Source organism: Berghia stephanieae, chromosome 4 (genome assembly GCF_034508935.2).
Source record: "Berghia stephanieae isolate SIO BIC M18660-M18661 chromosome 4, UCSD_Bste_1.3, whole genome shotgun sequence".
NCBI lineage: Eukaryota > Metazoa > Mollusca > Gastropoda > Nudibranchia > Aeolidiidae > Berghia > Berghia stephanieae.
Genome location: NC_088363.1, coordinates 47,514,333 through 47,530,116, shown reverse-complemented (window position 1 = coordinate 47,530,116; position 15,784 = coordinate 47,514,333). Strand labels below are relative to the sequence as shown.

Below are 15,784 nucleotides of genomic sequence, written 5' to 3'. Positions count from 1 at the left end.
AAAAGATAATACAGTGCACAACAAAGAGATGACTTACAAGACAAAAAATATCATTTCCCAAAACTCTTAACTATACATCTGTTTCTCTCCTAGCCAGGGTATCCGACACGAGAAACCCCATACCAAGACAAAGACAGAAAGCATGCTGGAAAACAGATTTAGGGGGATAGAAGACACAATAAGTGCCTCCCTGCCCATTATGGGAGGTCAGAAGCCGATTGTTTTATCATAAGACCACAAAGCGTAAACAAGGGAAAAGAAGAGATTAAAGAAACAGTTGACCTTCCCAACCCAACAGATACAGATCAAAGCAGGTTGTTTTGTTTGTTTTTAGGTAAGGGTTTTACGGCGCTTGCCACACATTAAGGTTATATCAGCGCCAGTAAAAAGGAAGAAAATGGGATAGTAAAAGGTTCTAGAATTACAATTAAAGCACACAAGAAAAGGTAAGACAAAGGGGAATTGGTTCAAATAGGAAACAGATGTAGATTCCAAGAGCACACTATCAAAGTACTTAGTCTAGTTTGAGATCACCTAAAAGTTTCACCCAGACACCAGCACAAGATCCCACTAAAAGGAATACACTCAAATGTTTACAAATCATATGTTGAAAATAAAAAATAATACATAACAGAGAGATGATTTACAAGGAAAAAAACATCATCTCCCAAAACTATAACTATACATTCGACTGTTTCTCTTCCAGCCAAGGACTCTGGCCAGGGTCAGGACAAAACCAAGTAATCTCATTCCAAGACAAAGACAGAAAGCAATTGAATAACAGGTACAGGGGGATAGTGGACACAGTATGTACTTCCCTGCCCACTATGGGAGGTCGGAACCCCACCCAATCAAAGCAGGTTAAATTTGAAGATAATAAAAGATAAATCCTTAAAATTTTATTTCATGCAAGTCTAAACGAGATAATTCTTTCCTTCGTCAGTAATTCTTTATTTCAATATATATATACGTAATATATGAAATAGAAATAAAAAGATCAATAAAAGTAAAAATAACAATAATAGCGACATGAACGATGACAATAGTTTTTTTTTTAAATTGATAATAATAGCAATTCCGACAACATAAATAATAATAATAATAATAATGATAATAATAATACAGCGTTTGCGGCACTTTAACTCACTCAACCATAACACCGACTATATCCGTAGTTTACGTACCCGTGTTACTTTTACCCCATCCCTATTTATGAAATTTTTGAGACAATTTATAGGTGTAATATCAAAACTAATGTCTTTTAATTTTTACATGTTAATGATAGTTGAATAAAAGTATATATGCACATGCCAAGGAGTTGTCCTTGGCACATGCTCATTTTAAGACTTTTTTTGTCAAACTTTGAAAAGCAGCAAAAATCTTCAGGATTGAGTGAATTATGGCAACTTCAGCACCTGTGAAATGAATGTTGATGGGTGACTTGCTCAAAGTGTGGCTCTGTGACTCAGTGGTGCTAGTCTTGTCAAAAAATTCAGGCAATGTTAAGCACGATCAGTGGCTGGATGGGTGACAGTGATTGTTGAAAATTCTGGGAAAGGCATTCAAAATATTTTACTCTACTCAACTCAGGTGTGAATGGGTACCTGACTTTAGGGAATGGCGAATATTGTAAGAGTGTTAGATCAAAACGGATGTTTAACAGGCGACTGGTACTGTTTGAAGGGGAAATGGTTCAGTCTGGCATGTGTGCGGAATAAATGAAAAATTGTGAAACGCATATGTTTTTTTGTTGTTGTTATGAGTTTTACAGCTACTGCAACACTAATAGGCCATTTCAGCTCCAGTGAAAAGGAAGATGATAGAGGAAAAGTTGTAGGTCTGAAGTTAAAAGCACCAAAGGGAACTGGGTCAAATAAGGAACAGAAGATCCCATGAGCAATCCACTGATGTGCTTAGTTTGACAATACCTAAAAGTCCCATCAAGGAACAAGCAAAGGATATCACTATGATGGGTACACTCAAATGTTTACATATTCAAAACTAATACATGTAACTGTAACTCGTACATAACAGAGATATGAATTACAGTGAAAAAAATATCACCTCTCAAAAAAAAAAAAAAAAAGACAGACTATACATTTGACTGTTTCCCCCTTCGATCTTAGGATCTCCACCAGGACCAGGAAAAAAAAAAGCGGAACAATCTCAATCCAGAACAAAGACAGAGAGCAACATGGAATGGGAAAGCAGATATGGAGGATAGGAGACACAGCAATTGACCTCTCTGCTCACTATGGGAGGTTGGAAGACCCCATCCAGGTAAAGTGCAGTGACTAAGATATATCTGTGTAAATGCCCTATATATAAATGTTCGTATTTATGTATTTATCTATGTAATATAGATCTACAATTTATCAGCACTTAGAAGCACAATTTAAAAAGTAAAATTACATTACTCTTTCAACTGATCGTTAGTTTTTAGTAAAATATTCCAGATTTAAAAAAATAAATGATTTTAACAATTAAAACCTTAAAGTAGTTTGATTAGCCTAGCCTGCCAAAATATAGGCAACAATGTGCCATAAATTTAGTGAACTAAGTGTTATTATATACCTTTCACTTCAGAGAAACCCCCATTTTTACTATAGTGTAATAAAGCAAAAATATTACAAAGCGTCTATATTTTCTTTTGAAAAAAAAAAAGGTAGCAGTGCAAGAACTTTTTGAATTGGAGAACTGAATTTCCATTCAGGATCAATAAAGTATATCTTATCTTATCTTATCTTTTTTTTAGCCTTGCATCCAGTTTTACAAAAAACAACAGACTATAATACATTTTAAAATAAAATTAACAAAATTTCTAAAAATGTTTGTCAATTTTTAGCTGCATTACCAAGAATCATAACATTTTCTTCAGTTGTGAACTTGAAACAATCTTTAACCGATTCGTTCATAATAACTGATGAATCAGAATTAATCTGATGCTGGTGGGAGTACATGTTTAATTCTTCAGGCATTTCTGAAACCAAGCATTCAACTCGACCTCGCTCTCCTAGTTTATACTCTCTTCTAACCATGCATGGGGACAATTTCTCCACCTCTAGAGAGGCCTGCCTTGAATCCAAGAGAACAGCAAAGCTGTCACTGTCATGAAAAGGCCCAGACCTGTAGTGATTGAGGATGTGGCTGGCAACAGTTTTAAGTTGCAAGTTTTCTGTGTGAAGATCAGCTAAGCACAGGAGATCTACGCAATGATGAAGTTTCTTCACAGTTTCAATTAATGACTCTTTCATCTGATGGTCTGGCTCGGCAACTGAGACTGACAGATTAGCATTTATATCTTCCTTCAAAGAATCGTGTAAGAAATTGTTGATATCGTTTGAAGAAACGAGTTCATTCTGTGACAAAATGGCAGTATAGATTTTTTTCATGTGCTCAAGGCCAAGCTCAGAGACGATTTTAAGAGGCATAAGATCTGTAAGGGGAGGGAAGTACATAAGGCCATTGCTAGATTGTCTGACGAGTCTGGCAAGCAGAGTGTCATTATCATTTCTTACAAAGAGAGGAAACTCGTTCTTCTTAAACATGTTAAAAGTTGTTTTCAAGCCCAAGACCATATCCTGGTAAGACTCGCACTGCGAAAATATTTCCCAGAGTTCATCAGTGAGGTCAGCACTGTATGATGAGGTCAGGTTGATTTTCTTTCCTTTTCCACCTCCAATTACAGGTGATTTCTTTTCTTGAAGGCCATTCTATGAAATAGAAAGCAAAGAAACTCTGTCAATGAAAATGGTTTCATGGAGTACAATTTCAATTTTTAAAAAATGTAATTCTGAAATCTAAAAATGCTATATCATGCAATCAACTTATTATACAAAATCAGAATTATTTCCAAAAACAGAATTGGATAAGCAGGATTCAGATCCATACATCAAGATTTCTCTACCTTTCCATTTTGTTGCAGAAGATGAATCCATTCTGACTTGTCTCATTTCAATATTCGTTTTTACACTTGTTAAAATATTGTGTACCTGAATAAGTAATTTCAATTCTTCAATACATCCAAACAGGCACTAAAATCATAGAAACATTCACTGATTCACTTCAACGGAAAGAAGTAGAAATTCACATAAACATTTCATAATTTACAAGTAGGAAAGAATTTTAGGCATTGGAAGGAATGCTATTAAAATAAACACAACATTATGAAGGATATGTCAAGATTTATTTATTTTAAAAAACCCAAATAACAGGGATTTAATTATTTTTAAACAAACATACAAAAATAATCAACAACAACAAACAAAAAATACAAACAAAAACAAAACAATCAAACAAAAAACTATCAAAAAAACTGGAAAATCCAGTTGAACTTTTAAATTTTTTTTCCCCTCAAAAAAGATTTACCAGGCCTCTCTAGGAGTGTAGGTACTTACCTTGATCCTTGTGAAGAGATTTTTCAAGTTTTCTTGAGCATTGTAGGGTTTGGTCGATAGAACACTGGGCAGTTCTCCATCTTTCAGGCCTCTACACAACATCAGGACATGCTTCAGTTGACTCAAGTGTTTGAATAATGGACCTTCATTGCAACCTTACATGATAGAGACAATTAAATACATAAAAATATATTTTTTTAAATTTGCCTAAATTGCAGCACAGCAAGGTGAGTGATAGAGGCAAAATGTTTTAGTCGAGGAAAAAAACAAAACAAAACAGGAAGCCAAAAGAGTATTTCAGATCTGAATCCTCCTGGACGAGTAACATGACTAATCTTAAAAGCCACCTGTTCTTTAATAAATAAAAATATTAAACCTACACATATTTGACGGAGGAAAGGATGACTTAATAATAATAATAATAATAATAATAATAATAATAATAATAATAATAATAATAATAATAATAATAATAATAATAATAATAATAATAATAATAATAATAATAAGTGTTCTTTTTTTGCGCTAAATGCCGAAGCCTCCAAGCGCTTTGCAATATACTTGTCAAACCATAAACACACTCGTACCAAGCCAAACAGTAACAGACGCACACAACAGTCGCACACATTAACTATGCAAGTTTTACAAAATGAAATTGACATTCAACAATATGGAATAAAAAAATAAAACGTATAATTTACTCATCAATAAGAAAATGCCTAGGATAAACATTTCTGGAAAAGATGAGTAAATGGGTACATTGATGAAATTTTTGAAACAACGGTTATTCCTTTCTTCCAGGATTACGATGAAATGAACCACTTTCAGCAAGATAATGCCTGTCCTCATGCCGCAGCCAGGAAATGATGATATTTAAAGCAATTAAATAATCTGACAATGAGATGGTCCTCTCTTTCCACAGATCAATCCAGAATAAAGAATATTTGTGGGATTATCTGAAATGCATGATTGATGAATGGTCGTATACAGCCCAAAAACCAGGATCAGATCATCCAAGCATGGATGGAAGAGTGGAACGCTATTCCCCAATGGCAAATTCAACATTTCATTCGGAGCATGAGGAGCAGATGTCCAGAATGTAGGCAAAATAAAGAAGCCTATTAACGTTATTAGCTGGAAGACGTTTTGTGACTTTTCTTTTCTGTGTATATAAATGACTGGATTACAAATTGTTAAATAGCCCGTGCGTTATCAGTGGTGGCTAGTATAATTGGTAAAGTTCCTAAGTCACACTCAAACAAACATGTTACATCCTATTTTTCTTTCTGGGTCACCGAAATCCCAAAAGTGATCAGGTAACTAGCTCCAATGTTACAGCAGGCATGACAAAAAGTACTCTGTAAGACTAACATCTTGTTATCAAGTGACGAGCAAATATAACTGCTCATTCATTTCATCCTCCAAAAAACTGGGATGGATTTGGGCTTCATGGACCAAGTTACAATGTTGATTTAAGGTTCCCCATTTTCACGCTGGGATTTGATTTTACTCTGACCTGTCACTATATTTCATTTTTACACCAAGAGGCAAAAAACAATGATGCAATTGAGGATTTATTGAAGGCCAAGTCATTTTACATGTTTTGGATGTGCGAGTGACTTTGTCAGCATCCTTGCAGCTTTAACCAACAAACATCATGGAGTGCCTTTCCCATTGAATGGCATTCGACAAGTCACATCGCTGCATCCAGTTGAATATGGCCCTATTCTCCACAAGGAGAGATGGAAACATTCAAGGAAGTCAGTCGTCATATTGCCAACACTGTCATTTTGTGGTGAAAATGGTTATGTTAAGCATTAATAGCCTGACTTATCTTATATTATTTAAAAAAAAAAAAATTAATTGGTTTTGCTTTTAAAGTGTCAATAATAACTACCCAAGTGTAGTAAATTTACCAATATTAAAAAAAAAAGATCACATGTCTATGATTATTATTATAAAATCTGTTGATATGTGACAAGTTGGTCAACATTGAGCTTGAACTGTGACAGAAAGAGCCCCAAATATATATCTGGACCGATATTGTAAACCTGTGCAAGTCACTCTATACTATAACATGGTACATGATTTGAGTATGGCTACAGGCAGTAACAGTAACGAATATTATGTTTTTGTGATAAAGCAGCCAAGTAAATCAATTAGTAGATAATTGTAATGGACTCCCTAGTTTCAAGTCTGTAACAGGCTGTCATTCTTTTTTCGGGCCCTCTGTTCACCTAGCACATTAATTGAGTATCTAGGTTTATTTCAGCTATCAAACAGTTCTGACCATATTACACCACAAAATAATGAAAAAAACACACAAAAACAGAATGATTTCTATCTCCATTTGTTGCATGCATGAATCTTAAGCACTCCTGTACTTATCTTATGCTTATATGAATTTTTTAAAAAACAAAAAAAAAAAAAGAGCTGTGGAACCAACTTACCAAATGGGGCAGTGATATGAAGAGTGAATTGAGCAGTGTGAAGATTTGAAATAATGGAATTTCCATGGCAGTTTGACCAATTAGCTTCAATTCTCAGTTTTCTCCTTTTGTCTCTTTGCTCCAGAAGATCATAAGAACATTGCATGGGGCACACACTACCTACATATTGAGAGAAAGAAACCCCCAAAGTAAACGAGTGAACAAAGATTATATATGTGAATTATGAAAACAGTTTGAACATCTCAATATTTCATAATTATTCATCAGCTCAACAAATTAAGAGATAAAGCACAATATTAAAAACATATTTATATATATAGATATATATTATATATATATATATATATATATATATATATATATATATATATATATATATATATATATATATTATATATATATACAGGAATTTACCCAATGGAAACCGTACGGTACTCTTATTGGCTAACCAACCAGCGGCCTCGATGAGAAAAATATCCGCCATTGAGACGTTGGCTGGGAATCGCGTTACTATAGTAAACAAGCGCTGATCGGCCATTCATGAAATCTAAGAAAATAACTTCCTGATCGCTCGTTTAACTCAAAATTATTCAAAACGATGTCTCTAAAATGATATAAATGTGACTTCTTAAGGTTTTCTTCACGGTCAAAACCACACAACATTCTATTAATGATTACGTCCGAGGCAAAAAGGAATATTGACAGGTCGACTGAGAGTTGAACTCGTGAGACGACAAACATCAATGCGAAGTGTAGCGAGAGTCAAGCTATTGTTTGTCTTGTCCTGTTCTATATAGAGAAAGGGATAAATAGTATAGCCTCGTGTGTGAGCGATTGCGTGTCATAGTCATGCTTTAAAATTGTTTCTGTTGTTTATGTGTGTAGTGATGACTCTCTCACACTCAATTTCAATGCCGAAAGAGGAATTCCCGCACACAAGAAAGGGGAATTAGGGTGGTATTTGGCATACATATTGTATAGTATCTAGTTCTAAATAGATAACTGATTAGAATTATATTATGATATATAAACACAATGCCAAATACAATTCCGAAGTTTCCTTATTTCAAATGAAGTAAAGCTCCAAAACCTAATGGTAGTGATTATAGTACTGGTATTAGTGAGGTGATGTGGTGTTGGTGGTGGTTGTAGTTGTAGTAGTAATAGTGATGATGATGTGGTGGTGGTGATGATTGTAGTTGTAGTATTAGTGGTAGTGATGATGATGTGGTGGTGGTTGTAGTTGTAGTAGTAGTGGTAATGGTAATGATATGGTGGTGGTGGTGGTTGTAGTAGTAGTGGACGTGATGATGATGTGGTGGTGGTGTTTGTAGTAGTAGTGGTAATGATGTGGCTATGTGGTCTAGTAGTTTGACACTCGCTTTCGGATCGGAAGGTCCTGGGTTCGAGCCTCGCGCTCGGCGCATAGTTGAGTCCTTGGAAAAGGCTCTTTACTCACATTCTCTCACCGTACTCAGGTGTAAAATGAGTACCTGTCCGTGAACAGAGTTGTCTTTGTCCGAAAAATTGTAATATCGCCTAACAGGCGTCATGTCCCGTCCTACATGTTAAATGTCGACCAGGGACCCCTTGTAAAGCGCTTTGAGCACATTTAGTAGATATTGCACTATATAAAGCTCAATTTTTTAAAAAATAATATTTCAATGATGATGATATGGTGGTGGTGGTGGTTGCAGTAGTAGTAGTGGTAGTGATGATAATGTGGTGGTGGTTGTAGTTGTAGTAGTAGTGATAGTGATGATGATGTGGTGGTGGTTGTAGTAGTAGTGGTAGTGATGATGATGTGGTTGTGGTGGTTGTAGTAGTAGTTGTAATGGTGATGATATGGTGGTAGGGGTGGTTGCAGTAGTAGTGGTAGTGATGACGATGTGGTTGTGGTGGTTGTAGTAGTAGTGGTAATGGTAATGATATGGTGGTAGTGGTGGTTGTAGTAGTAGTGGTAATGGTAATGATATGGTGGTGGTTGTAGTAGTAGTGGTCGTGATGACGATGTGGTTGTGGTGGTTGTAGTAGTAGTGGTAGTGATGATTATGTGCTGGTGGTGGTGCAGTAGTGGTAGTGATAATGATGTGGTGATGGTGGTTGTGGTAGTAGTGGTAGTGATGCTATTGTGGTGGTGGTTGTAGTAGTTGAGGTAGTGATGATGTGGTGGTGGTTGTAGTGGTAGTGGTGTTGGTGGTTGTGGTAGTAGTGGTAATGATGATGATATGGTGGTGGTGGTTGCAGTAGTAGTGGTAGTGATGACGATGTGGTTGTGGTGATTGTAGTAGTAGTGGTAGTGATGATGATGTGCTGGTGGTGGTGTAGTAGTAGTGGTAGTGATAATGATGTGGGGCTGGTGGTTGTAGTAGTAGTGTTAGTGATGATATTGTGGTGGTAGTTGTAGTAGTAGATGATGTGGTGGTAGGAAAACACATTACTGGTTATTATAATACATGATTACACACATTCTCTAACTTCATTTTTTGACAGCTTCATTGTGCCATAAATATACGCAACAGTTCTGAAACATTTTATTGTGGATTTTGATATTGTTTGTTGTTTTTCTTGTGTCATTATGTTGACATAGAGACCGAATGAATGGTAATGACTACATTCTCAGCCAACAATAAAATGGCGCTGAATGCTTTCATTGGTGGACACTTTTTAGACTTCGTACATATTCTCATTCGTTTAATTCTATGATATATATATATATATATATATATATATATATATATATATATATATATATATATATATGCAGTGAATATTTTCTGCAAGATATTCCAGCACTGTCTTGCAGGATACACTAAATGTCAAATTGCAGTAAACCTAATGTTAAACTAGATATAGAGCAATATGTGCAAAACCTAACATCTACCTATTAATTATGTAGAAATGGCATGATCATTGTCACTGAGAATCTGAGAAGAAAGGCTTGAAAAAATTGCAACAGAAATTCCAAATGCGTTCGCCATTTACAACCAGTAAACATACGTACGTGGTTGCTCACATCGAATAAAAGTTTTATTTATCCAAAGAAGCTGGACTGGTAAGCTGGACTTATACATGTCAAACACAGGCAATTGAAAGTAAAACCGTGAAGTACAAATATGACAAAGGGGACTACAGAGGAATGAGACAATATCTTGGTGGCATAGACTGGGCCCATACACTTAATGAATGCAGTGAGCAAGAGGATTGGGACACTTTCCAGAATATATTAGAATCCGCGATGAAGCAATACATACCTGTGCACAAGGCTAACGACACTAAAAGAAAGAGAAAAAGAAATCTATATATGAACAAAAAAGGGTTTAGACTTATCAAGACTAAAGACAGATCATGGCAAAGATACCTTCAGACCAGAAATAGCCTTGATTACAGGTTGTATTGTGACGCCAGAAATACACTGAGAAGTTACACAAGGAAGCTTAAGAGCGATTTTGAGGAGAGTATTTCAAATGAGATCCAAGAAAACCCAAAAGCCTTTTGGAAATACACCCAATCGAGAACAACAATAAGAAGCGGGGTAGGTGATCTGCGGGACAGTAATGGAGACCTGCAAAACGAGGACATTATAAAAGCAGAAATAATGAACAAATTCTTCTGTGGTGTATTTACACATGAGGACACTAACCATGTGCCAGCATTGGAGACAAGACATTACAGCGAGGCACTTGTCAGTATAGTTATAAAGAAAGAAGACATACTGAAAAATATTATGAAGCTTAACCCAGGCAAATCAGCAGGACCTGATGGACTCCACCCTCGAGTGCTAAGGGAAATTGCGAATGAAATTGCCACACCGCTTCAAATCATATTCACAACGTCGTTACACAACGGGAACTTGCCACAACAATGGAAACTTGGACAGGTTACTCCAATATTTAAAAAAGGCGATAGAAACACTCCTGGCAATTATCGACCTGTGAGTCTGACAGCAGTTCCGTGCAAAGTGATGGAGCAATAATTAAGGAACATGTGATGGAGCATATGGTCACAAACAATCTGTTCTGTGATGAGCAACAGGCTTCGTGCCTCGGAGATCATGCATAACACAACTAATTACCTGCATTGATGAATGGACAGACGCCTTGGATAGGGGAGAATCGATGGATGCGGTATACCTCGACTTTAAAAAGGCATTTGACACTGTACCCCATGAAAGGCTCATTCAAAAACTACATAGCTATGGCATCAGAGGAAAGATAAACGAATGGATATCTAACTTCCTGCACGACAGAAAACAGAGAGTCTCACTGAACGGGCACACATCACAGTGGTCGGATGTCACCAGCGGCATTCCACAGGGGAGTGTTCTGGGTCCAGTATTATTCGTGGTATTCATCAATGATCTACCTGATGTTGTAAAAAACGTGATCAGAATATTTGCTGACGATACAAAGTTGTTTGGACCTGTAAGAACAGAAAGTGACCGACATACTATACAAGATGATATCGACAAATTATCAGACTGGTCAGACAAGTGGCTGTTAAAGTTTAATGCAAGCAAATGCAGCGTAATGCATCTTGGTTACAAAAATCCAAAGCACACATACAGAATGAGAGACGATAACGGAGTGTACCAGCAGCTAGGGGAAACAGAAGTAGAAAAGGATTTAGGAGTGCATGTAGACAACAGACTATCCTTCCACCATCATGTCAACTGTGCAATAAATAGAGCAAACAGAACTCTCGGAATTATTAAAAGGACATTCACCAGCAGAAATAATGATATTATTAGGCGGCTCTACACTGCTCTGGTACGACCATCACTTGAATATGGTAATGCACCGAGGATATCACAGCATGTCGGTGACATGGATAAAATTGAAAGGGTACAAAGGAGAGCAACGAAGCTTTGTTCAGATTTGAAGCATCTACCATATGAAGATAGACTGAGGCATCTCAAACTACCATCATTGTACTACAGAAGACAAAGAGGAGACATGATACAAGTATATAAGATAATAAACGAGAAAGATAGAGTAGATAGAGAGCAAATACTACCAGAGAGCACATTTAATAGAACGAGAGGACATAGCGACAAATTAAAAAAAAGACAGGCCAGATTAAATGTAAGAAAATGCTCCTTTGGACTCAGAGTGACAGATAACTGGAACAGCCTTCCAGAAGATGTAATTAAAGCGAGGACAGTGAATGAGTTCAAAGACAAGTTAGACAAACACTGGCATTACAAGCGTTACCAGCTCCGCCCCAACCATGCAGGTGCGCGTAGATATATCAGAGATAGTGCAGAACGGGTATTACAGGCATAGCCTTCAACCCGAAGAAGAGGTATCAAGGTATCAAGGTAAGATTAAAATTCAGATAAATTTTGCATCTGCTATATGATCTTTATTTTGTTAGGGTTGTGATGCAAAAATGCAATGTAATTTATGGTTTCTTTACAAATACAAAAACTGTGCTTTCTGTGGTATCATACAGTGGCTTGATCTGTATTATAGTAGTTGCCTAAATTCACTATTGTAGATGATAAACATTACTTACCACTAGGAAGATCAAGGGGTTCCAAAAAGGACAGATTATGTTTCTTGTTGTTACACGTCACTTTGAATGATGTCACCTTTCTATTCTCTTCATCAACCTCATTATGAGCCCCAAGCAAGATTGTTTTCTTGTCAGTTGATTGAACCCCATTAAAATCACATAAAATCACGATTGTTTTCAAAGTCGATTCCTCCAACTCTCTGCGTTGACAAAATTTTGATAATATTTTCCTTGCCTCAAAAATTGACAAGCCAACTAACCGAGAAGTAAGCTGGTCAGAATCATTGATTGCTGACATGCAGTCAGATATTGTCTCATTCAATGAGATGTCTGCTATCGGTTCCAATTTTAAAGGAGAGCCAAAAACACTTTCATTTTCTTCTGCCGACGTTGAGTCCATGTTTTCTCCATTTCTCTTTGTGGCAAAATCTGACACTGAGCAGGATGATTGGAACTTGTTTCTCGAGTTATTTCTGTCACATTCTGATTTCCCTTCAATCTTTGAAAAAATGAAGTAAAAGCTTTCTTCGGCAAATTCTTTGCTAAAAAAAGTGCCCAATACCTCGAGAGAATGTTTCAAAGTAGTTATATCATGTGAATTCTTCCATGCTTTGATTTTGGTTGAGTCTTCCAAATCATTATCGTGGAGGAACTCCAGTTTGTTTACATCGTAATCCGATAATTCACCTAATTTGAACCCTGAATTTCCTGTCTCCCTCAAACTCAAAGATTGTCCTTCGTCAGTTTTGATGGCGCATATACAATAATTATCAGGTTGAGATTTGCTTTCCATATCCAATAAGTTAGATTAGTCACGAAGCGAAATTGAATAGAAATCGTATGAAAAAATATTTTTTAAAAATTGATAATCCCCATGTCATAATTCATATTGGCCCGCGACTGTCTATTTCCACAGCATTTCTTGACCTCACAAGGAAGTTCAAAGACGAAGTTATAAAGCCAGAGTTGCCTATGCTATTAAATTTCTCTAAAATATCGTGATACCAAATACAACAAGTGATTCAGATTCGAATTTTTACCGCGTCTGTAGAATAGTAAAGTAAACGATGCTTTCCTAAGTTGAGTTTGCTTGAAATTCAACAAACTATTAATATTCATAGAGGTCAAATGGTGATGCTCAGGAAAGAGCCTGATGGATATACATTTGTGACCCATTGCCTCAAGATGGTATTTTTTTTTTGGGGGGGGGGGGGGGGGGCGGGGGGGGGGGGGGGTGTACCAGGTGTCAGTTAGATGTCAAAACAAACGAAGTGGTTATTCAGAGTCGACTCTGGATAACCGTAGGCAGTTATTCAGAGTCGACTCTGGATAACTGTAGATGGTTATTCAGAGTCCACCCTGGATAACCATGTGTACAGATATTTAGAGCCGAGTAGCCTATCGAATTATCGAGTTGAGTTCTTGCGAGATGAGTTTCTTTCAATTTGATACCAGTTTACTACGCTTATTTTGTGACTTTGGCAATTTTAGTGCCAAATTCTTAAAACGGCGATTTTTCAACTTCAGTTGCTTATAATAATAATAATAATAATAATAATAATAATAATAATAATAATAATAATAATAATAATAATAATAATAATAATAATAATAATGGTATAGATTTATAGTGCGCCAAACATCCCTTCATCAGGAGGGCTCTGGGCGCATAACATAGATTAACTTAATCATGAAGCCCTAACAAAGTACACGAACAACGCTAATTATACACATAATCAAAAGAAAGCCTGTCGGAATAAGAATGTCTTCAATCGACGCTTGAATTCCTCTAGTGAAGACGAAGAACGTATCTCCAGTGGTAGTAAATTCCACAACCTTGGACCAGAATGCTGAAAGGCGCGTTCACCAGCCTTCACTCGACAGCGGGGTGTTTTCAGTTTGAGGTCGTTCGTTGATCGAAGCGATCGCTGTGGGTTATACCGTTCAACGAGGTTTGAGAGATATGCTGGTGACGAGCCCTCCAGGCATTTGAAAACGATAGTTGAAGATTTATATTTTATCCGCTGGTCCACTGGCAGCCAATGCAGCTGCTGTAGTAATTCGGGAGCTGCAGTTTTTCTGTCTTTCTGTAGTACAACGCGGGCTGCCATGTTCTGTATTTTCTGGAGTTTGTTTATTTTGTCCTTTGTGAGACCAACAAACAGTGCATTGCAGTAGTCCATTTTCGGGAATATCAAAGATGTTACCAATTTGTTGCAAGTTTCCCTATTAATAAATGGTCTGATTGTTCTGATATTTCTTAGAATGCAGATAGCACTTGTTCTCACATTGTTAATATGTTTGTTCATAGACAGATCACTCTCTAAGGTGATGCCGAGATTTTTTGCTGATGTTGTGAGTTGTATTTTGTCATTATCGTTGATTATAAATAAGAATCTTTAATCAATTGCAAAACATATTCCATCAACAAAGCAAATTTAAATTAGCTTATAAACAATCATTTCTTAAATCGATCAGCCTAACTTATTATCTCTATTACCAAATGATATCTATAAACATAATATGAAGATAGAAGGGTGGCTGAGAGAGAGAGAATTAATGAATTGATTTTTTTTAAAATTGTTTTATAATTAGACACAAGTTGTAATGAATTCTATTAACAAATTCAGAACAATCAAACAAAAACAAAACAAAACTTAAAAAGGAAGAAAAAAAAGACACGCTTATAAACCTTATAAAATCGCCAAATGAATGGATTATCATGTTACAGCTAAAAAGTACACCCATTTGCTCCATCCCCTTCCCTTTCGATCATCTTCTCATTCATGGCCACCATGTATCTTGTGCTGCCTTTGACATTTGGCGCCAGCGTGTCTAGACTAACGCCATAAATAAAGGAGTGTCACCAAAATTCATGCAACTGAGCAGAGGTGTCAAAAAATGATAGAAGGCATATTATTGTTTTTCCCCCCTGAACTACCACTGAGCAGAAAATGTTTGACATGACAAAAAAACAACGGAACATTTAGGAACAAATCCTAAAATCCCAGAAATCCGCGGTCCCCACTATATTAAAAATTTTTTTTTTTTTTTTAAATCTCGACAATCTGCAAAAAATTGCAAATTTTGCGGCCGCAATGCAAATCACCGATGCAAAAAACTGCCATGACAGAAGAGACAAGAAGATACCAAAAAGTAAAACGATTTTTTCCCGTAGGGTTGAACAGAGGTGGGAGAGAAGAAAAAAAACAGAAAAACCGTGTGGTTGGTAACTGGAAGTTCATCACTCATAACTGTCTACAGTTATTCAGAGTCGACTCCCCGACTCTGAATAACTGTAGACAGTTATTCAGAGTCAACTGTCTACAGTTATTCAGAGTGGACTCCCCGACTCTGGATAACCGTAGACAGTTATTCAGAGTCGACTCTGAATAACCGTAGACAATTATTCAGAGTCGA

At 36.4% G+C, this 15,784-nt stretch overlaps 1 protein-coding gene across 1 annotated transcript; it reads right to left on the bottom strand.

Annotated features, from left to right (window-relative positions):
• Positions 1–927: 927 nt before the first annotated feature.
• On the bottom strand, positions 928–13,288 carry LOC144970717 (uncharacterized). The gene is made up of 4 exons (XM_078910643.1): positions 12,365–13,288; positions 6,848–7,006; positions 4,398–4,552; positions 928–3,713 (listed from the first exon to the last, which is right to left on the bottom strand). The coding sequence occupies exons 1-4, from the start codon at positions 13,155–13,157 to the stop codon at positions 2,835–2,837; spliced, it is 1,986 nt and encodes a 661-aa protein (XP_078766769.1). The 5' UTR covers positions 13,158–13,288; the 3' UTR covers positions 928–2,834.
• Between the last annotated feature and the right edge of the window lie 2,496 nt (positions 13,289–15,784).

Coding starts and splice junctions, on each gene's coding strand:
- LOC144970717 (XM_078910643.1), bottom strand. CDS start 13,157: ATGGAAAGCAAATCTCAACCTGATAATTATTGTATATGCGCCATCAAA. Junction 4,553..6,847: donor TCATATCACTGCCCCATTTG/GTAAGTTGGTTC, acceptor CTATCATGTAAG/GTTGCAATGAAGGTCCATTA. Junction 3,714..4,397: donor ATCTCTTCACAAGGATCAAG/GTAAGTACCTAC, acceptor TCTATTTCATAG/AATGGCCTTCAAGAAAAGAA.